Below are 23,862 nucleotides of genomic sequence, written 5' to 3'. Positions count from 1 at the left end.
AATTTCTACTGAGCCTTTCCTTGCTGGAAGTCAAAAAGGTTCAATCTTGGTTTTGATTAAAGTCAAGAAAAATCAAGCACTTGTCTTCATTTATGGACTAGGCAATCTGGTTTATTTACATCATGGGTTTATACAGCCAGGGATACTTTCACAAATCACAAAATTTTCCCTGTAAGTTTTGATTTTTTTTTCTTTAATTTCTTGTATTTATTTTGCCAGGAAAAAAAAAAAAAAAACAACCAGAAGACTGTCATCTTTCAGTTATTTGTATGGGCAGGGAAGGAATGCACATATTTGCTGCTAAATATTAAGCTTCTATTTCTGTTGTAACAACCCTAGCCACAAGCCCAGGGTTTACTCCAGGAGCATGGTTTCTCCACTGATCATAGTGCAGGATGACCATGTGCTAACTCCATCCAAATCTGAGGAATAGAGTTAGTTTTTACCTGCTGATTTTCTGGTTCAGCGTTTTGAAGGTTGTGGTCAAAGTTGGTTTTGCTAAAAATAAGTGTAATGGTTTTTACTTTTTTAAAATAACGTGTTTGAATTGCAGAAATCTCATCAAGTTATTTCATTTATAGTTAAATTATGCAGAAACAAGACTGAGTCAATTGGAAGATTGTCATTGTGAGAAGACTTGTCAAGTAAATGGATTGATCTACAGAGACAAGGACTCATGGGTTGAAGATGATCACTGCAGGAATTGCACATGCAAAGTAAGCATTTCTGAAGAGTTTGAAGGATAGGATCTAATGAAAATGTGAAAATGGCCCTTGAATACATAATGTTCACTTTGAGAATTACTGTGTTTTTAGTATGTGTCTAGTGGCAGCATGGACAATAGAGGGGGGGAAATGGTAAAATAAATAAAATTTTGACAGTCCTTATTTGTAAGCTTCATACATAAAATCTGCCTTCCCTTGACAATGCTTTAAGGACTTTGTGGTTTTGGGGTGAAGGAGTGGCATTGTCTGTGTTTGGTTTGGAATTGTTTTCACTGCAGTAGCTTTTTCAAAAAGGTTCAAAAAGGAGGCTTTATCTTAATGGTATTCATAGATGCTTAGTTGCATCTTGCATGGTAACAACTTGCAGATTCGTTTTCAGCATTTATCAGGCTGAAAAATACAAGGGACAGGAGGAGGATTAGTATGCAAAACTTGTGTCTTTGAAATTATTTGATAAATATCTGAAGAGAGCCTTTGTTTGCTCAGGAAAATAGAAGCTTGATTGTTAAAAAACTCCAAGACGATAGGAACAGCATGCAGAAAGTAGGGCTTATGTTCTTGACTTATGTTTTCCAGTTAATGTATTTTGCTCTGGGTTGGGGGGTAAAACCAGTAATATCAAAATCCTGAAGGCAATACACCTTCAGCTGCACTTTGATTAATTTTGTAGTTGGATGGGATTAAATCTGTCACTAAAGGTTTGTGATCCAGAACGGTGTTTTCATTTACTTAAATAGTCCTTAGTGTTTTGTGTGAACCGCTCGCTCGTCGCGCAGCCGTGGCTGAATTTTGTGCTGACCCCTTTGCTCAGGGCGGAGCTGTGGAGTGCCGGAGGATGTCCTGTCCCCCTCTGGAGTGTCCTCCCGATGCCCTGCCCGTGCACGTGGACAGCCAGTGCTGCAAGGTGTGCAAGGGTGAGTGCACCACGCAGACCTGGCTGCTTCGCCTTCTGTTCCAGCACACTTCTCCTTGTCCTGCCAGCAGGCACCTCTCGGAATGGTTTCCAGAGATCCTGGTGGTTCAGGTAACGTGAGGCATAGTGGCAAACACTATGACTCTATGAATGCAAACCTCACGTTTAGGAAGAAAATAAATAATTGCTGAGAAATGAACAAGCATTACAAATTTCTGAGGTACTATTTTTACCTATTTTTAGTATAAAATTATTCGTCCTGTTGGGAAGACTGACTTGGCTCCAGTTGGTGTCTCCTCTTGATGTTGAGGAGCACCAAGTCTATAGTCTGAACTTTCTTTTGTGATTTGTAACTAACCAAGCTGTTATCTTTTCGCCTATCTTTTATTTCGAGTTAAAAGACTGTTCTTTAAAATAAACATGACAATATATCAGACCCTGGCTTAACATTGCCGTGTGGAGCCGTAGTTTGCTGTAATTAATTTCCAAATAAATTAATGAGAAGAAAGAAAAGCTAAGTACATTTTGTGATTGGTGTTATCATCAGCTTTCAGTTCCTTTTACTGGGAATGAAAGCTGTTAAGTAACATTCACAGAAGGAATATTCAATATTGGTTACTTTAATAGTAGTACAAGGAACAAAGACAATTTATGTATGAAAATTTTAGCTGTATACAAATGCCAGTCCTACCTTAAGAAGCCCAAATTCTTTTTCCCCTGATCTGTTCTGGAAGATGCGTAAATGTCATGCATGAGCTTTTCAATAATTTATTAGGACAGGGATGCTGAATTATTTTGGGATTTATTAGGAAAATAATAACACTTTTTTAGCATTCTGTCACCCTTCTTCAGTCATTGAATTCATTAGTTCCTTGCACAAATATCCTTTAGCTGTGATCTTGCACTTGCTCTTGTTTCTCATGTAATCTCATTTCTCTCATATGTCAGCATGAATATTCTGCATACTAAAAGATGTTCATGAGCAGAGTACTTGGGTGGTAAAGTGGCCATGCTGGCCTGTGTTATTTGTCTCAAAATATTTTTATTTGTAACACTGAAAGTCTAGGAAATTCTTTCATGAAACTGGATGTATGCACAAGGGTCAAAATGTGACACGAAGAAATTGTAAGGCACAAAATTGCAGATTCAGTGTATGCCCTCATGAGTAAACTGTTCCTGTTCTTTGTAATGGAAAGATGAACAATCAAACTTGCCTTTTGTCAGTGATTGGCACAAACTTGACTCGTTATTCTGACAAGACCTCGGCGTGTCAGTCAATGGGAAGAGACGTATGGAAGTTGATTGAAATTGATTGTAAATGCCAGCTCCTTGACAAAATGATGTGCTAGGACCACAGTTAGTCACCTCTAGGTAGATAGTAGTAATTGCAGAGGTTTTCCAAAGAGCTGCACTGCAGGTGTTATTTTCTCTGTGCTTTTTCTATTTAGCTCTGATAGAACCATCAGTTGTAATTTGCTGTCTCTAGGGATTATTGAATGGCTGAGTTATTGAACGCTTTCCCATCTTAGCTAAGGGTTAATGAGCAAAGCTCTAATGTCTGATATGTTAAGGGGTTTAGGCAGTTCAGTTTTGATCCCTGCCACCTTGTGTTAGCATTTAAAATAATATTTGGCAAAAAGCTATAATTTTAGATATAATTTTTCTGAATCGTACATTAACTTGCTTTCCAGTGTGTCCATTCTTTTGTTAAAAGCAGTCATGGCAGGAAACAGAAAGAAGGAAGGAAGGTGTCTATTTCAAATTCTCCTAAAAATAGTTACGGGGATTCCTAATTTAAGCAAAGCTGCTTCATCTGAAGTTTTCTTCAGAAGTGAGATCACAACAAGGCAGGCATAAAAACTAGGGCAGCTTTTGAAAAACAAAGAAAACTAGGATGCCAAGAGGAAGATGCCTCTTTTAAAATGCTTTAGTGATGATGAAAACTGTGTTAGCCTGTAAATTGTAAATCACTTTTTTTAAGAAATGAACATTTTCACAAAGAATCATTAGGAGCAAATTTATGTCTGAAGGTTCACGAAGATTGATCTAGCAGTCTCTTCTGCTTAAAATTTGGGAATCAAACTGGCTGTGAGAGTTGCTGCTGTGGAACTATTGGCATCACCTGTCAGGGGGACACACCTGTGAGTGCTTCCCTTACCTGGGCACTGAGGAGGGAAATTCGGGTGGAACAGTCCTAGATAGGCTGTGTCTTTTGGGAACAGACTGCTCTGAACACTTGCACTGTGCAAGTGGCTTGACTCTCAAAACTTTAAAGCACTGTTCAGTTCCAGCACAGAATTCACACCTTTTAGCTTTCCTTTCAGGGTGTCAGGTCAGACTTTTAGTGGCCAGGTACAGAAAGAGTTGAAAATCCACAGCAGAAAGTTATTTTGTCAGTGTCTATCAATGATCTAGTTTGTAATGTAGGGCACTTTCATAGTGGAGACTTGATTTGTGTGAGATCATAACAGTCCAGCTGCTCACTTTAATTGATGGATTTACTGTCCTTCTCTGGAATTGGAATTTAAACATGTAGTTGCATGGGGACTGTGATAATTCTGGTCATAATTGACCAAGCTGTTTGCTGCTGTGGCCCTGATGCCCGTTGCCTTCTTCCTGGTGGCAGTAGTGCCAGGCTAGGTGACTTTGCCATGGAGTGAGTGAGGAATGACCACATACCTCTCTGTTTCAGTCTGTTGGTTCATTTGTGGAGCCACTTTGGCAGAAGGGTCAAAAACTTCAGATGAGAGTTTTGCAGTAGGAGTTCAGTTTCCTGGGAAAATCCTACATATTTCATGTGTGCCTGAAGAATATTTTCCTGGAATAGATTTTTGCAGTTTGTTGATTCAGTAGTCATTCACTGCATCCAATCTGTTAGTGCAGTCCTCCAGTAAGCTGAAGAGTTCACCTTTGTGCCCACAAAAAATATGAAGGCTTAATTGAAATCTGTGCTTACATTATTCTTGTGATGAACTGGATGCTGATAAATGTCTCCAGTTCTTTAAGAGAGTCATGAGGACCTCTGGTAACACAAATAATGCAAATAATGCAACTACACAATATTGGTAGTGAAAACATTTTCTATTGAATGGGGTTATTTAGTCCAGGACATATTTTTTATGCTCCTATTCCCTCTCTTTAGTTTGGGTAAAGAAGCTGCTTTCTCTTAAAATGAATTTATTGTTCATTACTTTGCCTGTAATTATATGACTGATATAATGACTGGCTGACTTCTGATGGAAGCAAAATGAATCCTATCTTTAGTGTATTGATATTTTTTTAGTGTATATGAATACTGGTTTTACTTCTTTGTTATACCTTGCTTTTATTTGCTGCTTAAATACTGATTTAATTAATTTTTAATCTCCCTCCTCTCGAATTACAGCAAAGTGTATCTATGGAGGCAAAGTGCTAGCAGAAGGTCAACGAGTATTAACCAAGAGCTGCAGGGAATGTCGAGTAAGTTTCAGTTGTATAAACCTTTCCTGTTTTTAAATGTATCTGTGGTGTGCAGAAGTGGCAGTGAAAAGTTAGTGCATTTCTTTAGGCTTCTTTCATGCAAATATGACATCTGTTGTCTTGAAAAAGGTGACCTTGAAGTCACTGAAAGCCACAAATAGGAAAACAAGGCAGGAATATGACCCTTGCAGGATAAGAAAATATGGGAAAAATGATTTGGAAGAATATTTTCTCTTATCTCTGCTTTCATGAGCTTTAGAAAAAAGTAACAGCCTCTTGAGCAAATTACTTATTTCAGCCAAATTGCTAAAATTTGAAGCAACCTTCTTGTTATATTGTGTGGGTTAGTCTATATTTTCCCTAGTATTGTTCAAACTATATATAGCTCTTCTAATAATTGAGGTAAATTACAGAGTATTGGAGAGGACTGAATTCTTTTTAGCAAATTCATGGCATTTGGGCTATGATAGTAAGTATTCAAGAGCACAGGTGAATGGAGGCTGTGTTAGATCCATTCAGGGAGTGCTGGTGAATGTGCACTGGAAAAGATTACAGTGATCTGGTTATTGTTGTGCTTGGAGCTCCGTGTATGGAGTAGCAATTTTATGTTCACTAATGGAAATGGACAATAGCTGGTTGCAGATGTTGTGAAAACAACTTGTTATGCAGAATGACTTTGCTGTTGTTACTGTTGAGCTCTATGGGGTGCTCAGCACTGCTTATCCAAATTCGTGGGCAAGGTTTTTGCCTTGAAAGGAAGACTAAGATGCCTGTTATTTATAAGATGACATAGAATGTTTATTTGAGAGTGAAAGTACATGTATAAAATGAGAACAGGAGTGAAACCAGAGAGGGTGATCTGAGTTACGTCTGTGAGACTTCTCTGTGCTATAAATCAGAGTGTTATATTCATCATTAGGAGTATGATAATTCATTCAGGAAGATTAAAAGCAAATACCAGCCATCAAATATCTGTCATTAAGAATGAGTAAAATAATGAAAATGGCTTTTGTATTTTGCTTATTGTTAAAAGGAAAATAATATGGCAATTTTAATTACAGTAACATTGCAGTTGGTATTTGCATCTTAATTGACAGTATTGATAAATATTCAAAACATCTGTGAATGTTACACCATAAAAAAAAACGTATTCAGAATGACCTAAGCACTGTCCAATGGCATTTTTTTAACCACAAGCTCACTTAACCTGGGGGTAAAAATCTGCTTGTGTTTCCACAGGTTCCACAGGTAGGTAGCCAAGTGAGAGAAGCTGGAGCTGAAAGTTTGCCTTTGAAATTTATTCTTCAGCCAAAATAGATTTCAATTAGATTTCACTTATAAATTAGATTTAACTTTTGACCTGAAAAGTTCATTGCCTGTGAATACATGCAAGAGGGATCCAAGCAGCCTGGGTGACTCCAGCTTGTTTGATGCATTCCTTCAGAAAAACTCCAACAAATGGAAGTTCTGTCCACACCTGTGCTCCAACAAAACATTAAACCTCACTGGCCTGGGGAGAGTTTCTAAGAGGGTGCTTGCATCTGTTTCTGTGGGCTGGTGTGTCTCTGGCAGGAGGTTAATTCAATATTTCTTCAGCATGACCTCCTAAGTCTGACCTGCTTGTCCACTGCCTCAGCTGGGAATGCTCCCTGGATGGAGGGTGAAGGATGGGTCAGAGTGTGGCTGTGTCATTGTTTTCTGTCCCATGTGGTGTTGTATGAAAAAAGGAGGGACTTCGTAATAGGGGAGGACCGTACAAAATTTGAAAAACTGACACCAAGTTTCAAAAGCTGCTGATCCGTGAAGGAATACAGTGGAGGGTACACATCAGTGTAATAGTGTTAATAAAGATGACTTTAAAATCTTCGTGTCTGTAAAGGAGGATATATTTGTAAGTGAGTAATGTCAAAAAGATCAAATAAAAATTGAAACGTGAAATTTCAAGTTAAAGATAGATTCCTTATTCTTTGCATAAGTACTGATCCAAACTTAAGAGGCTTTTAACTTGTATTGATTTTTCCATCTAAAAAAAATACTACTACTACTGCTGGATTCAGCTAGATCAAAGATTTTCTTTATCAGGCTGAGAGGCCTTTTTTTTTTTTTTAATTTTTCAAAACTAATCCAGACTAAAAATATTTACGATGCACATCCTCTTAACCATAAGCACAGATGTTATTCATGAACAACCATTCCCAGCTGGAATCCTGCCCACAAACACTCTTAAGATGAATCTACAATGACAAAAAGAGCACCCAGGTATTTCTAACAATCACAGAACAGTTCAGATTTGCAGGGACCTCTGAGGGTCATCTTGTCCAGCTTTCTGCTTCAGCAGGGTTACCTGGAGCCAGTTGTCCAGATGGCTTTTGTGTCTCTCCAAGGATGGAGACTGCACAGCTGAGAAGAACCTGGCTCCATCCTCTTGGCACCTTCCCTTTGGGTATTTATGTGTCTGTAGGATCCCCTCTGAGCCTTCTCCTCTCCAGCCTTTCTCCCTGTGAGATGCTCCAGTCTATTATTTATCCTCATGGTGCATGGCTGATCTCTCCCAGCTTTTCCATCTCTCCCTTGTGGTGAGAAGGCCAGAAAATGCAAGTGTGTATGAGCTTTTGATAACTGCACTTTTCTGCATTCAATAAGTGTTTGATTTTTTTTTTGTTTATTGGTTTGTTTATTTTTTTTTTGTTTTGTTTTACTCATATGGTGATGTGGGCCATTGAATGTCAGTGGAAAGTTTTTTATAACTTTTCTTGGTGTGGGAATGTGCAGTTGATCGACTGCCTGTGAATGACATGATGCCTGCTCATAAACAGATGACATGCTTGACAGCAAAAGGTACAAAAATAAATGCCTCTTCATTAATGCTGGGAGCAGGCACTCACAGTGTGCCATACAAGATGGACAGGGCCCACAGCTTTCAGGAAGGCTGACTAAAAAGTTTTTTGTAAAAAAGACAAGGAACGATGTGCTTCTTCAGGGTGACAACTAAGGCTGCTGCTTGAAACTGTGTCCTAAGAGACTGATCAACGCCAGATTGTTGTGGCTCAGGAGATACTCCTGGGTGTGGTGAGCACATCTCTCACTGTCCTGGCTGGCATGGAGAGGAGATCTGGTGGCACAAAAGGGTAAGATCATGGGTGGAGATGAGAACAGTTTACTGGAGCCAGCAAGGACATAAGAAAATAAACAGTAACAGCAATAATAGTGATTACAAAGGGTACAGGGAAGAGGTGATCGATTCACAGGGAGCAGCAAAACCCAGCTGCTCCCTCTGGACCCCACCAGCCCCACCTCAGGGTTTGGTGGTGTAGAAAAACCTCCTGTCCTGGCCATGCCCCTCCTGGCTGCTGCAGGGATCAACCCTTCCTTGTCCGGAATTAGGGCAGAGATAAATTCAGACAGGAAATAAAAAAACCCACCAAAATAGCCTTATCTGAAATCTTGAAAATAATTTTCAAAGCCGATCATGTGAGATGAGCTGTTTGTTGTTCAGATTTTCAATGGATGTCACTGATTAGGCTTACATCCAATCCTTTTTTAAATGTACTTACCTTGATAATTACAAGAAATTTAATTATCTTGTTGTAAATTTTTGACTCCAGATCTCATTCTTTGTGGATTGTATGTCACAACTGAAGCTTGATATATTTATTCCAGAAAAAATGTCTTTTTGACATCTATTTCTATTCACATTCTACAACTGCTACATATGTGAATTGAATATAAAAAGGAATAATTTTTCTAAGGCTGCCTGAAGCAATAATTCTGAAGTGTGAACTCTTCTTACTTATCTCAGTGGATAAAATCTGAAATCTGATGATGATAATTCTTATAATTGGATCTATACTAGCTTATAACAAATTGATTTTAACCCAAAGAATACTCAACATGGACATGTTTTAATTGTTTTAAAACTTAATTACAAATAAATTTAATTTGTTTTCCCAAGATGCAAATTCTTCAGAAAATAGAAGACTTAAGGAAATAAAATCTTACTGTCATTAAATTAATGGTATTCTCAATTTGTGTTGTTTAATCTCCTTGTGAGTCACTAAAGAAGCAGTAAGCTTGGAATAAATTTGTCTTTAGCTTTTTGACTTATCCTGACACTCATTTGAGTTTCATAGCATTTCTTGCCATATTTTCCTGGCCAGATTTATTGTCAGTCGACACTTTTTGTTGGCGTGCTGACATCCTTTACTCTTTCTGCTGTAATTGTCCTGTCTGAGCTTAAACAGGCAGTGAGTTACAGCCAGAGCTTTTCTAGCTGGTTCTTTGATAAGGTGATAATAAGTGATGGCTCCATGTCTGGTACTTTTATCACCTTTGATCCTGCAGTTGCACAGACAACCACGGGGGATTCTTCCTTTTCCCTTGTGGAAGTGAGATCAGGATGCCTCCGTGTCTTGGTTTGAAAAGACAGGAGTCTGTGAAGGAAGGCAAGAGCCTCCTGTGAAATGGAAAATACCACAATTTCAAAATTAAAAGGCTCTCAGGCAAAGATATGGGAATGGGAATAACAGTTCTTTACTAGGAAAAAACAGAATAAAAATTAAAAAAAATGTAATTAGTACAAACAAAACTAGTGATAGAGTCAGGAACCTGACACCCTGGGGAGTCAGGGTGTTGGGAATAGTCCAGTTAAATGGTGGCTGCTCCTCCTGGAGGGGCGGATGAAATGCTGCTGGAGTGGGGATCTGGAGAAGGGTGGAGTTTTCTCTGAAGGTCTGGAGATGGAGTAGTTGGGCCTGGTCTTCCTCTGGGAATCCAGCAGAGAAGAAGCTGCTCCTCTGGGAATCCAGTGAAGGGCTGCCCTGGTGTCCCAAAAATGCTGCTTTTATGCAGGTAGGGGTGCTTGGCTCCTCCCTCTGGGTGGAACTTCTCCCAGTGGGATGATGGAACTTTCCCAGTCATGCAGTGAGTCATTCCATGGTCCATTAACAGAAGATATCTCCCCAGAGGGAGACATTGTTCTTGGAAGAGATAAGAAAACTGCCCAACCTCCAACAGATGGCAAATAGAACACATGCTTATCTTACAAGCCAGGACACTCCGTTAACTCCACTGTTCTTCTGGCCGCTTGCTCTGATGATGTGTGCCCTCTGTGCTGCTGGAGGGAGCTGCTTTTTCTTACAAAAAATAAGAAAAGCAGATGCCTGTGGATTTTTTTAGCATTATTCATGACAGCAACTGGTAAAACTTGCCAGTAAAGGCAATCAGCCTATGTTTGGATCATATTTTTAAACTTCTCTGAGTAGACATGATAGCTGGAAAATGAAATTTCTTTATTTGAGGAAAGCAGAAATTCTTATTCCGCCTTTTTGTTCTGCCATCTGAGATGTCATTAAAAATATTCTGTGAGGAGTGAGGACTAGACTGATGTTAAGAAGGTGTTTTGGCAACATAGCAGGCTGCCTGCTTTCTTAGTGGAGTTTCATAGCTTGGAAAATGAGATTACTCAGGTGTGGACAGTCCTGTGGGGTAGTTACTGTAGCTCCTACTGAGCAAAAATCCTAGTTGTTAATTTTTGCTCCACTTGCAAGTTTTCAGTGATGGCATAGTTGCAGAAGGGGTGCTGAACAGTAAATCTTGTAAATGAAGTAAATGAAGAAGGCTGGAAGGGGGATAAGTAAGAGGAGGCTATTTTGGGACAAGATTTTAAGAAACAATGAATTAAAGCACTGGAGAACAGTTTGGTCTGGGGATGTAGTGAGGCTGATCTGCTGGATGGGAGAAAATGGAGTAAAATTTGATGGAAAAATCTCCCCAAGAAGTCTCTATGTCTATGATTACAGGAAGTTATACCAGCATCTAGACCTCCTATCACAGTCTTATTCTAAATCTAGAAATCAAAACCATAGCAATGTCTTTAGCTTGATTTTTACACAGCAGATTCTGTAGGGATCTCTCAAGAGGAGTTTTCTTCTAAAGAGCAGGCTCTTGTAATTGAACACAACAGAACAACACAACACTTGAAAATACTGGTCTTGCTGTGTAAATTGGAGTTGAATAACTTATCAGTGAAGTATGTGGACTGTGAAATAAGAAGAATAAAGCTCATATTTGCAGAAAGCAGGAAAACTGTCTTTAAGCTGGAATGAAATTCTTAAATTCCTTCAAATATTTGAAAACTATACTTTGAGACTACATATTTGGTAAAACTAGCTTAGAATTTTGAGCTGAAGTGCCTGTCTTTTAATTCTTTTTTTATGCTGGGCAGAGAAATGCACTGTTGATTATTCTAGATTTGATATTATAGTGGAACAAATGAATTTAACTTACTTGTTAATTTAGCAGGGTTTTGACTGGAGATTACTAGTGCTGTGGATGGAAAAGTATGTGATCCTTGCCTCTGCATGTATTTTCACCAATGTAATTTTTAAAAATGTTGCTTATTTTCAGAATGGAGTTTTAGTAAAAGTGACAGAGACCTGTCCACCACTGAACTGCTCAGAAAAAGATCACGTTCTTCCAGAGAACCAGTGCTGCAGTGTTTGTAGAGGTAAGCCAGCTTGGAAGGAATAGAAGTTGTTGGTTCAAGGGGGGAATCCATTGAAAGGAGCATTTCCTTTCTAATGAGATATTAATTATCTCATGGTTCTAAAACCAGTCTGTGATACTCCTTTGGGTTAGAAGACTTACCAGATATAAAGCTGTAATTGCACTGAATTGGGCAGGAGGAGGGAGAAGAAAAAGAGCTGAAGGAGAAAGGATCCATTATCTCCTAAAAATTCCTATTAAAATTATGTTGTATTTGAAAAAGAAATATATTTTGTTGCTTAAACCTGCAACTGCAGAGTTTTGAAAGTGTTTTTTCAGGGTCTCTAAAACCTCAAAAATAGCATTAGGATTCTAGTTTGATGGTTATTAGGAGGCTGATTTAGATCTGAACACTCTCAGGACTAATTTATGAATTAAGCTGGACAATGAAATAGTACCACTGCAAAACAATAATAAAAAAAAAAAATAATTCTAGGGCCCAGAACCTCACTTTTCCTCCTTCTGGAAGATATTTAGATGCAAGTTCCTCTTCCTTTCAGCCCTGTAAGTCCTGGCTGTAGGCTGGACCAGATTGAACAGGCAATAACTAAAATCTTAATTGAGAAAATCCCCTTAAATGAGGTGTCACAAGGTTAAGACTTGAACAAGCTTTCTTTTTAAAACGTGTTCTAATCAGTGAATTGCTGGGTGAATAATCAAACCTTCCCTGTGTATTGTATCTCTGTTCCTCATCCCTCCCTTGGTGCTGAGTTGAGCCTAAGGGGAGCCTGGTATCTCAGGGCTCAATGTCAGCCTTTAGGGATGCACCTCAGAAATTCAAGCAAGAGCTGTGCCAAATGAGCATTGGACATTTGCAGGATTAGATGGTTATTGAGGTCTGCTGCAATATCTGGAATATTTGTATTGCCTGTGTATAAATCCCTCCAGTGCCATTGCAGATGGCAATGAAGGGGCTCCGAACCTTTCCCTCTGCCAGTAAATATTAATTAGCAAATATGCATGGTTAAATATTTGCTTAGGCCTTGAACTTAAAAACACATGCATGTGGTTGCAGGGACCAGCATGTTTGAGGCTTCCTGTTGGGTCATGGTCTAAGAATATGCACATTAATTTTTTTTTAGTAGTTTCTAGAAACATCTGCAACTATTTAAGCAAGCAATAAATGTTGCTTCTCTGTCCCTCAGAGGGCTCAATGTCTTAATGATGCTTCTTAACAGATGGCCCAGTTTGATGTAGTGCAGTATTGAAAAAGAATGTATTCATTACTTGAAAGGATTAGAAATATGAAAGCTTCAAAGTTGATGGAAGATAAGTTCCATAATTATTCACTTCCATATTATTGTTAGTGATAGGTCCTCTTTTTAGATATTCATTCCCAAACTGGCTTCATTATTTATAATGTATTGAATATGTATATTTATGTGATGATCTCTAGAAGCAAGGGAAGAAATTGTTTTTTCTCTTCCCAGGAATTCTGGTACATAATGCTTTCAATTTGACACATTAAACTTTCACTTCAGTTCTGCTTTAGCTGACTGCTGACTGCTAAAACAGTATCTCCTCTTTTTGTATTTCATCATGGCTTTTTAAAATTCTTTTGAAAATGATGCCTAAAGATATGATTAATTTTGTCAACTTTACAAAGGCATAAATTCAATTCAGCACTCATAAGTTTCTTTTTATATCTTGAAGTAGAATATATGCTGCTTGACACCTTGCTTTGGTTGCATGCAACCCAAAGTGGTAGTATATAATTTTATCATGTGCTGTTGTTAAAAATGGGTATTTATAGAGAATTCCATATTTGGTATGGGTTTTCTCAAGTAAACAGGTGCTCTGTGTTATGGCAAGCAGGCCACAGTTTCTTATCCTGCACTGTGCCAGCATATCCTTTACTGGGAAAGGATGGATTGCTTCTCTTGTTTGCAAAACTGACTTTTTCAGAGGCTATATTCAGCTTCTTTTTGTCCAAGCCAAAGCAGTAAGGAAGACATATTGTAATAATTGCTGTCCTGAATAAGCAAAATTATTTGTTGCAAGGCCACATTTGCACATCATATGCAAATTTTACATTGTATGTATGATGATGCAGTTAATTTGTTGCATTACTCCTTAGCTAAGCCTTAAGTTATTCAGCAGGTTATTTAGCAAGAATTTACTAGCAATGTTAAATTGGAATATTATTTCTCTGTGTTTATCAATGCGTGTTAGTGACTGCTAGTTCTGGGCTTTGTAGCAGTTTGTGTTTTTTTAGTATTTGTCGTTGTAGAAACAGGAGACTTCTACTGAATTTCAAGTTCTGTAGAATTATAGAATATATTTGCTGAATTGGGCAAGGGTGACAGGTTTGCATCTTGTGCTTTTCTAGCTGCAGCAAAGGAATTTCCATTTAATGAAAGGATAAATATGAGGGGATCATCAGAAGGAAAGAAAAACACAGAAATACAAAATCTTTATGAATCTGTGGTATGAGACACTGCCCTCCACAGCCATCTCTGTAGTACTTACCACAATAATAGATGAGTGCCATAGGTTATGCAGGGTAAAACATAAATCTGTGGTGTTTATGGAGGTGGAAATTGTGAATCAGCAGAAAAAAGAGTTGAATAGTGTTATGTGCAGTGCTGGTGGGCTTCCTAGATAGTCATTATTGTTTGTAAATGGGAGGAAAAATAAAGACAGCAAATAATGCCTGCTCTTCTCCAGGCTTGCCCCATGAGTTTATAGCATAGCAGAAGGTAATAGTATATTGCTAAGAGGCAATTTCTAGATTTCAAGGAAGTGGTTGTGTGAGGTGTACAGCAAGGTGAGAGTAGTATGGAAGAGCTCTGCTTTAAAATGACAGTTTATTTTTGTGAGTTCATGTGCTGAATGCATAAATGGAGCTCACCACATCTGTATGTGGGATCTATCCTTGGCTGTTATGTAGAATACATCCAGTTTTTCCTTTCATCTCCGTGCTTTAATATAAATGTCTGCTTAAACTATGTGGCCACTTTATACTTTCCAGCAGGACAATGTGCTGTTATTAAACTGTCTTTTAGACTTACAGAAAATTTTGTTAATTTTCAAGTTTCAAAAAAGAATTGTGTCACAGAATACATTTTTTGCTACTTCTGAGAATCACTCATTTTTCTTACAGCATGCCTGCTACATTTTTTATAGCCGAGGGACAAAACTAATACAAAAAATAGTGTCATGAAAGTGTTTTATTGTTCCCTTTAGCTGTTTTTCTCCTTGCCAAAGACAGTGTATAATTTTGAAAGAGTGGATTTTTTTTTTCTCTTTTGCATGAGTGATTCAAATAAAACTTCATGAGAGAATTTTTATGTTGTTATGCGCACAATTTTAAATATGTTAAAATAGCCTTAACAGCCTTAGCAACTTCAGATGTGCTCTTCTCAAAAGAAAGAGTGTGATGAAATAATGAAGTAGTGAGAGTGGTTTTGTTTCTAGAGAAAATAATTATTTGCTGTCCTGTAGTATGGTGGGACTGAATGGATTTAGATTTCCTGCTGACACTCGTTAAGAGGAAAGAGAGAATCTTATTGATGAGGTGAAGGGTTCATTTTACAGAAGGGAGCAGCATTTAATTCTAAAATTTAACTCTAAAACTGGGGCTTCTGCCACCCTTCTTTGTGCTGCTTGGTTTTGTTTTGGGAAGGTTTTTAGTTTTCCAGTCAGAAGGTGAGAAGGCTCTTCAGTTGTGCATGTTTCTCATCTCTTCTTGCCTGGCTGTGAAACTGAGATTTGACTCTTCAGAAATTGAATTTTTCCCATTTATTGCTACGAGGGAGGAGTTATTTCAAGGTTTTAGATTTATTAAGATTTAATGGCAGTTGATAAATATGAATGAGTTTATTTCTAAACATAGTTGTAGCACTACTTGGGATTTAGAAGAGCTTTCTATCTGAAAAAGAAGAATATTTTTTAAGCTTGTTAGCCTGTTTAGTTAGCATTGTACTGTTGCACACAGATAAGCAATGTGTAATAAGCTCTGCATTCATAGAACAGCTTGAAAGAATGGATGAAGTTTCTGTTTTATGTCAGACCACTGAGTTCTGTGACTGCAGTCTCTGGAGGTGTAAAAGCTGCTGCTCAAAGTGCTGCTTGGCACATGACTCATTAAAAACTGATTCAGATCATGGGAAGACATAATTGGTAATGCAAATTTTAACACTCTTCTGTGACTTCTCCTTCAGATTTACCTTACACATTTATATTGTAACTGTGGGGTTAAATCCCAACAGTAGAAAAGATTTTGAGATTGAAACTACCTTGGATTTTTGAACATTGCTAGTGCTTTAACAGAAGCATTATGACAGTTTATTTTTTTTTCACCTTTAGAGATTTCTTAATATAAAACAGTGAAATGGAGGATACCTTGAAGAGCAAGAGAACAGGGGTTTTACAGTTTTTGTTGTGAACAGATAAGGCTATTGTGAGAAATATAGAAAACTGTACAGAAGTTAGAGGGAAACCCTCAGAAACAAGGAGAGGCACATCAGTGTTGACCATAAAAAAGTAGGAAGAGATATGGGTCTAAAATGTATTGATTGCAGCTGTAGTCTTGAATGAGTTCTTGCACTTTACAATCAATAATTAAGCCCAATTACCAAATATGTTAGGTATGTAAATAACTGAATGACAGCATAAAACAGCTTAGCATGCTGCTCTGCAAAAGCAGGTTCTGGGAACCACGACTTGGAAGACATTTCTTGGAAAAATGAGAGCAATGTTCAGGTGTCCCAAAATGGAATAAATGTTTAATTTGAGATATCTGACTTGGAGCCACTTAAGGTTTATCCACTTGTGCAGTTCCTGATGCTGCAGAAGGGAGAATTTTGTGGCTGCTATCATGTTTCCTAATTGTCTTAGTACATTTATTAATGGTCATTCTATAGTCAGAATGAAGGAGTAGAAAGAAACTTGTATTTCTTAGGAAAATGATGGAGCAAAAATTTCAGCAGCCTTGATGAAGGAAAAGAGTAATGTTATCAGAAATGTTTGAGGAATTAACAGAGGTCATCAGGCCCACCAAAAATCTAAACACACTCTTCAATATTTAATTCCCCTGGTAGTATATAATTGTGTTTTGAATGAGTTTGTAGGGCTGTTGTGCACATTTATGACTGTGTGTGTGTGCACAGGGAAGATGGTTTCTGGCATCTGTTCTGAATGCATTCATCTGTAATTTTAATTCATACTTGCTGTGTCATCTGTACTGGCCTGAAATTAGTTAAGATTATCAGAACTGTGTAAGATTTTCTGTGGTTTTGTTGAGTCCTCTCCAATTGCCTGCTTGCTGTGATGATTCTATTTTAAGCCATTCTTATATTTAGAGAGGAGCTGACTGTCTCAGATAAGACTTTGCTGAATGTTGTGAATGAATTGTTATTTTAGCTGGGCAATGGAGATGCATGCCCTCTGCTCTCTCCCACCTGTGTGAGACTCAGGAATCCCACTGCAGTATCAGCAAGTGGCTTTGGCATCTCTGTAGGTATTTTTAAGGAATCCTATGAGCCATTTCATACCAAAGAATTAATAAAAATCAGATATTTGGTTCTAAAACTCTTGCTGGGAAGAATTTGGACTAATGTCCAAGAAATCCAAGATCCACACTTCCTTGATACGTATCTTTTGGCTCTTTTTGTGCTAATTTTGCATTTTTGCTGAAAAAAAAAAAAAGAAGTATCTCTGGAAAAACCTCTGATCCAGGCAATGGTGTACTTTTTCTGACAGAGGCGCAGTGAACCTTGGCTCTTCTGTTCTCTCAAGTACATTTTTTTCCTGCTGGTTAACCTAAAATTACAGTTGTTTTGTAAAAGCTTGGGAACATAAAATGTTGTAGCACCATGTGTACTCTTAGCAGGGATGGCTTCTGCTATCCACTTACAGAGATATTGAATAAGTTTGCTGAAATGCTATTGGAAAGTGAACTCACTTCTAGACAGCAGTTTTAACAGATAGGAAATTGTCTCACTATTATTTAAATATAAAAAACATACTAAAAGAATTATTTAGATTTTTTTTTAATGCAATGCTCTTTTAATAGATTCAAGCTTGAAAACCTGATTCTGGATGGAGACTGTTCATATTTGAGTTGATAAAGGAAACAAAAGCAATGCAGATTTTTCCAGGGATTTTCTTTTTTTAAAACAGGTGACAAAAAATGGATAGGTAGGGTAGCTATCATATCTGCAGATAGGTTTCAGAGGTGGCAAATAAACAATGAAGGATTCACAGGGCTGTGATGTGAAAATTAATCACTGGCTTGTGCTTGGGAAGAAGTGCTGTTAGAGTGGTTGATCTGGGACTGGGACTTGTGATTAGAGTTAATTCTGAGGAGCCATCGACCTGGCTAATTGTCTTAAATTTGCCAGGAGCTGATCATAAGGTGAAATGTTGACTCACTGGGCTAAAAAGAGCCTGGAAATACAGAATTTTGTTGCAGAAAGTTGTACCAGTGCTCTCGTAACTAAAACATGGAAATGTTTTTTACAGGTTTGGATGAGAGGGAAATAGAACTAAATATAAACCAAATACCCTGAGACAGAGTAACAATCCACGTGATATTTTCATATTGCCTAGCTAAGTACATTGCCATGTTACAGAAGTTCTGACCCAATAATTACCAAATCAAGCTCATGCTGTGTATGAGCTCAAAGGAGAAGTATTATTCCAAAGAAGCAGGAAACAGACTAGGATGTCATAGTCTTAGGGGAAACAGTGACAAAGAAAATATAAATATTTTCTATAAATATGATTGTCTCTTGGATGTTATCTGGAATGCCAGGAGAACAGTAATCCTGCAAGGGGAGCATAAATCAGATGCTGAATGGGTAAGTTTGAGGGGATGGGTTCCAGTGTTCCGTTCCAATTATAAAGGCAAAAATGAGAACTCAAATGCTATGATTGCATAAATGGCTAAAGGCAGTGTATTGGCACCCTCTTTTACCAGTCGGAAATGTACCTCAGCTTGACAAGGCTGGATCTGGAATACTTGAGTTGTTTTTTACCAGACTGTGAAATGAGTAAAGACCAGAAGGGAAAATGGAAGTTTTCATTAAGGGAATTGGTTCTTTTTCTCAAGCTGGATTACAATGAAAGGAGGAGCCAGCTGAGCACAAGGAAGAAACCTTGGCTGTTAATAAAATTAACTTGAAGTTTAAGTGTAGAATTGGATTTTGATACTGCTAACAAGCATTAACATTTCCAAAAACTTACCTCAGAACTCAACATTAGATGATCAGACACGTAAGTCTGGAGTGCACTAAGCTGGCACAACCTGAGTGCTAAATTAGTAGACATCTGAAGTGTGTGTGTAAAAATATATTAAAATATGATATCAAAGCAAGGGATATGAATAGAGACCTGTATCTGGCATTTAGATGTTAGAAGTCCAGGTTGTGTTTTTCTTAGCAGTTTTTAGGGGGTGTTAGGAAGTTTATGATCAATGAACAAGAATTTTTAGTTTGCTACTTTATGACCAGGCAGAACTGGCAGAATCTGTTCTGGGATTCAGACAAACAAAGCTGGAATACCAATAGATGATGGTATGTGTGGGTTTCTGCTTTTCCTCCTTTCAGGGCAAAAAATGGATGCAAAATAGAATTTACCAAAATGACTGCTTATATATCTCAGACAAATAGAAATGAGCTCTTGGATATTAATAGAGAAAATCCACAAAACATACATCAGTGGAGGGAGGAAAAAAAAAAAACCTGTTGTCAAATTATGTAAGTTATTTCCTAACTTCTGGTGGAGTGCCTTTAGGGATGAAGTTACAATTACTTTCACTTTAGACTTAAGCAGAGAAAGATGCTGACATGTCTCTGAGAAACACTGAAAATCAGAAAGAAAGAATTCCAGCCACTTGTAGCTTTGCAGAAGGAGGTTGGGAAGTTCATCCTATTTCTAGAATAAAAGAAACTGTTCACAAAGAAACTACTGAGAATTTGCGTGAAGGAAAAAGGAGAGATTAATAAAAATTCTCCTCGATAGAATATGATGCATGGAATAATTATAAACTGTAGAAACAATTGAGCTGGTTTTTGATGACAGAATTACAAGGCTTATACAAGAATTATATGAGGTTGCTTTGACTACCGCTACAATTTTGTGCAGTGTCTCATTTTGGTCTACTAAAAGCATAATAAGAGAATTTTGAAGGCTTTTTTTCTTATATTACCCTTCATTATCCTTTTGATGTAAGTTATTTTATTAGCATTGCACTTCCTGACAATCAGGCACTTAATGCTACATGGGTTCAATAGAACAGTAGTGAATTGTCATTGCTTTCTGCTTTGGAGTTGTCTTTTTTCCTGAATAAAACTAGTCATACAAATATCTTTTCAAAGAAAATTTTTTTTTTTTTTTTTATGAGAATGAATTGATGGAGAAATCCAAAAAGTCTATGTACACCAACTACATTTTTAGAGAGAATTTGGAATGTAAAATGCCTAAGTTTTTGAGTGATGCAGTCAATGTAAATACCTGAATATCTGAACTAAACATGTTTTAAAAGCCTGTTGCATGTTCCTTGTATTTTTAGGCCATAACTTCTGTGCAGAGGGGCACAGGTGTGGTGAAAACTCAGAGTGCAAAAACTGGAACACAAAAGCTACTTGTGAATGCAAGAATGGTTATCTCGCTGTGCAAGGGGACTCTGCATATTGTGAAGGTAAACCAAATATTTGATGACCCATTCCCTGAACAACTTACTCAAAACCATAATATGAGATGAATGGTAGATGAATGAATTTAATTGCAAAGTTTCATGGTGGGGAGTGTCACAGGGACCCTTTTTGTGTTCATAAATAGGAGTTGAAGGTTACAAGTGGTGCTGGGCCACTCTGTCTGTAGGTGTATTTCATTGTTGCAGTTGTGTCTTTGCACACCATGGCCATGCTGCCGTGACAAATTTTAAAACACTGTTTTTCAGACAGTAGCCTCTACCTTCTAAAATGTTTTTTAGAGAGCAGTGTCTTTATAAGATGCATGAATTTGGGAGGTGGGAATTGTGCAGGCATTTGTGAGAATGGTAAGTGTGAAGGAGTGCTGTGGCTGGGATATAAAAATGATGACCTGCAGTCCTCCCTGAAGTGCTTCTGTGGGACAGGTACTTCACTGAAATGCTTTTCCTATGATACATAAGAGACCTGTTTCTGAGAAGATTGTAGCTGATTGTAGTTCTGTTCATGTGTTATGCCATCACAGGAGTGCAGTGGGGAATTACTCTCCTTTTTGTTGCTCAGTGCTTTCTAGAGCATGTTATTCATAGATGTGATGTACTTCTTAAAAAATAAATTGATGATTCAATGTGTACCACATTCCTTCCTGCCTTTGCATTGTGGGTTGGGTTTTTTTTAATACTCTTGTATGTCAGGCTGGAATATTTTATTTTTTGACCATCACAGGAAGTTTTTGAACTACTCTGTAAAAATTATTTCCCTAGATTATTTTTGTAATAGTACTGGTGATGGAAGGGGATGGCATTTTTGACAAGCTGTTAAAATATAGCTTAAGAATTGAAATCCTGAGGACTAAGGATGAAAGAATAAAAAAAGAAGTGTGATTGGGTTTAAATGATCCTGCATTCATAAAAGGATTTTTTAGTGTACACAAGTGAACAGGATGGCTTGAAATAGCATTTTATTAATATGTTCAGTAAAGTACAGCTTTAAAACTTACAGTACTTAGTAATTTCTCTACAAACATTAATTTGAATGGTCCATTATATTCACTTTCAGTGACTGGACAGACAGTTCCCACATGTGTTCTTAAAGGTAGGCAGCAGATACATTGTGTATAGAGAGAAACTTTTTTGTACAAAAAATTGAACAACTGTTTTTTATGTACTACAAGGATTTCTTGTACATCAGAGGACAGGCTGTTTATCACCTATGATACGTGACCCAGTATTAGCTGGGTTCTTTTTTGCTGTTTTAAATAATTACAGTGCTTAGTATTTCTATTTACCTAGACTGTCCCTTTTTTCTTCTGTGGAAAAGTTTAAACATCCTGACCCAAGCAATTTTGGAGATATTAGCAGTACATTAGTGATAGTGATAGTGGAAAAAGGAGTTTTTTAAAAGAAATTAGCAGGAATTGCAGCATACCTGGGTCTGTGTTGCATAAATTTTTGAAAGGGCAAGTTAAATCCCTGACTTCTGTGTGTGTGGGTGAAACATGAGGCAACAGAGCAAACAGCTGATTTTGCTGCCAGAGACCGTGGGATAGAGGAGAATGTTGCTTTCTGCTTTTTATGACATTATATATTTGCTAGAAAGGGTGTAGTTCACTGGAGGTAACACAGGAGAGAGGCTCTGGAGCAAGGGAGCCACAGACAAATGGATTAGCCAAGAGCTGACTTCTTTCAGCCCTTTGAAGAGCTTCCTTCTACTCCTCAGAACAGCTTTCTGCAGGATTTCTTTTTGTGCCTCCCTAAGCTCATTCCTCTCCTCTACATGTTTAATCTGCTAAATAGAATCATTTCATAGCTGGCTGTACAACAGCTCAGATGCATGGTGAAGCTGTGATTTAAACAAAGGAGAGTAAAGGCACATGTCCGAAGGTGCAATTTAGAAGGAGGTTGAGATAGTATGGATCTTCTTTTGCTGTTTTGCATTTCTGTGTGTAAGGATTAAATACTCAAAACACCTGAGCAACAAAGACTAAGCATACAAAACACCTGTGGAAGCAAGGAAGGCCTCATACTCAGCTGCAGCTCTGAATTTGTCTTTGTTAAGCCTTTAAACTCTAGATATGCAAGATTGCTGTTTCCTCTGAGATGGAAGGTTAAATTATTTCAAACTCATGATATGTGGTGGTAAGTGGCACCTTAGTTTAGAGTGCTCCAGATCATTAACTTGGAGCTTTCCAGATTTCTCATCTCTTCCAGTCTTCTTGAAGTAGTTGTGCATGTGAATTGTGATATATAGTATTACTTTACCTTACATATGATTTTACTGTTGTTTCTGCTTACTCTTACTCACAGTTTTATCCTTCTGGAGCTCAGCATCATTTTCATTTTGTAAGATCTCTGAAGTATTGTGTTTGAGTTTGCTCTGCTTTTTGATAAGCATTTGTCTCTTTTTAAACTTTGCATAGCCACATTAGCAATACAGTGGAAAAAAGAATTAAAAAGATTCTAACTTCTTTCGGAGAATTGGCATCAAAAAATTTGTAAAATAAATAATAAAAACCTGAGAGGCTTTCACTATTCATTCTCAGCAACTACTTTTCAAGTACTTAGAAGCTTCTTATGTCAAGATGTACATTGAGATAACCACTCACTATATGCATTCCATTTTTGGAATAACAGATGTATTGAGGGAAGACGGTTTCTGAAAGCAAACAAGTAAATGAAGCTTGTGATGAATGAAGGAGATAAGTGGAGATTCTCTGTGTTATATAAAAGCAATATATTTTACTTAAAAACTGAAAAGTTGGGCTTTTTCTGTTTTTCTGACATTTGACTGCTTGTCTTGCATATAAGACATAATTACAGCATTGAAAAAAGATGTGTAGAAAGCTTTCTGTTATTCATGTGCTCTGAGGTTTACCTCTAGCTGTGGGTATAAGACACAAAGTGTTGAACCAGTGTCCCTTTGTCACACGGGCATGGGTAAATGTCGCTGTCGAGACAGGATGGGAATGAAGAAGACTCTGATTCAGAAGGCTGTGAGAGTAAAACTTCAGTTTATAAAAAATGCACTGCTTTTTTATACAGAGCTTTGTGAGGACCAACTCTCTTGGTTCTGAAGTGAAAACAAGTCACAGCATTGGTGCAGAGTGCTTGACGCACAGTGATAGAACTTAACTATAAACAATGTGAACAACAAGAGAGATAAATAATTATTTACATTCTCTCCAGCTCTTTCCCAGGCCTCTGCCTGGCTAGAAACTCTCAGTTTCTTTCTTTGACTGAATCTGAGTCCCACAGGTAAACCCTGGGGCTCGTGCAGGTGAGTCAGCCAAGTCCAAGCCTGCAGGACTGAAACATTGCAGCTGCAGCAGTGTGTGCACTCCTGCAGCTCTGGCTTTGCAGGACAGGACCCGTGTTGGCACGTTGCATGTGTGTTAGTGCCAAGGGGCAGCAGGTTGTGGCACAGCCAGGACCAAAATGGGGAATCTGCTAGAGCCTGTCTGATGCTGGTTGCTCCAGATGTGTTGTGTGATGTGTACAGCAAATACTCACACTCTCATGCACTTCTTCAGAGCTGAAAAACTGCAGTTTGTGACTGCTTTGCAAATAAT

General features: G+C 37.8%; 1 protein-coding gene across 3 annotated transcripts in view; it reads left to right on the top strand.

Annotated features, from left to right (window-relative positions):
- NELL1 (neural EGFL like 1) overlaps window positions 1-23,862 on the top strand; it is a 284,811-nt gene that overhangs the window by 66,483 nt on the left and 194,466 nt on the right. For all 3 annotated transcript variants that reach the window (XM_021528533.2, XM_021528532.3, XM_021528531.3), the window contains exons 8-12: window positions 582-716; window positions 1,537-1,639; window positions 5,024-5,097; window positions 11,503-11,602; window positions 20,156-20,284. In XM_021528533.2, coding sequence (XP_021384208.2) covers window positions 582-716; window positions 1,537-1,639; window positions 5,024-5,097; window positions 11,503-11,602; window positions 20,156-20,284 — 541 coding nt within the window. The remainder of the gene's footprint in view (window positions 1-581; window positions 717-1,536; window positions 1,640-5,023; window positions 5,098-11,502; window positions 11,603-20,155; window positions 20,285-23,862) is intronic.

This window comes from Lonchura striata, chromosome 6, assembly GCF_046129695.1.
Source record: "Lonchura striata isolate bLonStr1 chromosome 6, bLonStr1.mat, whole genome shotgun sequence".
Taxonomy (NCBI): Eukaryota; Metazoa; Chordata; class Aves; order Passeriformes; family Estrildidae; genus Lonchura; species Lonchura striata.
This window is presented reverse-complemented; position numbering and strand designations above follow the sequence as displayed.